This window comes from Morone saxatilis, unplaced genomic scaffold, assembly GCF_004916995.1.
Source record: "Morone saxatilis isolate NCDOM2014 unplaced genomic scaffold, NCSU_SB_2.0 Contig8, whole genome shotgun sequence".
NCBI classification, from domain to species: domain Eukaryota; kingdom Metazoa; phylum Chordata; class Actinopteri; family Moronidae; genus Morone; species Morone saxatilis.
In genome coordinates, this window is record NW_023340257.1 from 2,119,163 (window position 1) to 2,119,728 (window position 566).

At 41.3% G+C, this 566-nt stretch overlaps 1 protein-coding gene across 1 annotated transcript in view; it reads left to right on the forward strand.

Annotated features, from left to right (window-relative positions):
- Positions 1 to 566, forward strand: part of bcas3 (BCAS3 microtubule associated cell migration factor) — a gene marked incomplete in the record, with an annotated part of 342,828 nt that overhangs the window by 308,243 nt on the left and 34,019 nt on the right. Inside the window, 1 exon segment of the mRNA XM_035679381.1 lies at positions 110 to 286. Within this exon segment, the coding sequence (XP_035535274.1) occupies positions 110 to 286 (177 nt within the window).

Sequence of the window (566 nt, forward strand, 5' to 3'; positions counted from 1 at the left end):
ATGAACACTGAAGGAATCCTGAAGGAATTTGATGTGACGTACATACTGTAGGTTTAATCCATTTCCAAGGGTCCTAACCCTGTGTAACCCTGTGTTTTTATGCATGCAGGTCCATTTGACGGGCGAGGCGTGACCCTGCTGGAAGTATGCGGTAGCTGGCCAGAGAGCTTTGGCGTGCCACGGCACAATGTCGGCTCAGCAGACGCCACTGACGAAAGCCTCCGGGAGAGACTGGCCGATGCCATGTCTGAGTCCCCCTCCAGGGATATAGTAGGATCTGCTACAGGTCAGTGGGCAATGGCCAACACACAAATACACACCTCCACATATAAAGACACATATATAAAACAAAGTGTCCTTAGTCCTTAAAATGACTTAAATGTGATTTTGACAATTTTTAAAAAAATTATTGGATCCATGAAGTTAATGTTACTTTCAATTTTCACTTTTGTGTGTTTTTGGGAAAGATTTTTACTACAAAATGAAAAAAACAACATGGAACCCTATTTTTTCCAGTATGGACGTAAAATAACTTTTAAATAGCATTCATAATGGTCTTAAAAAGG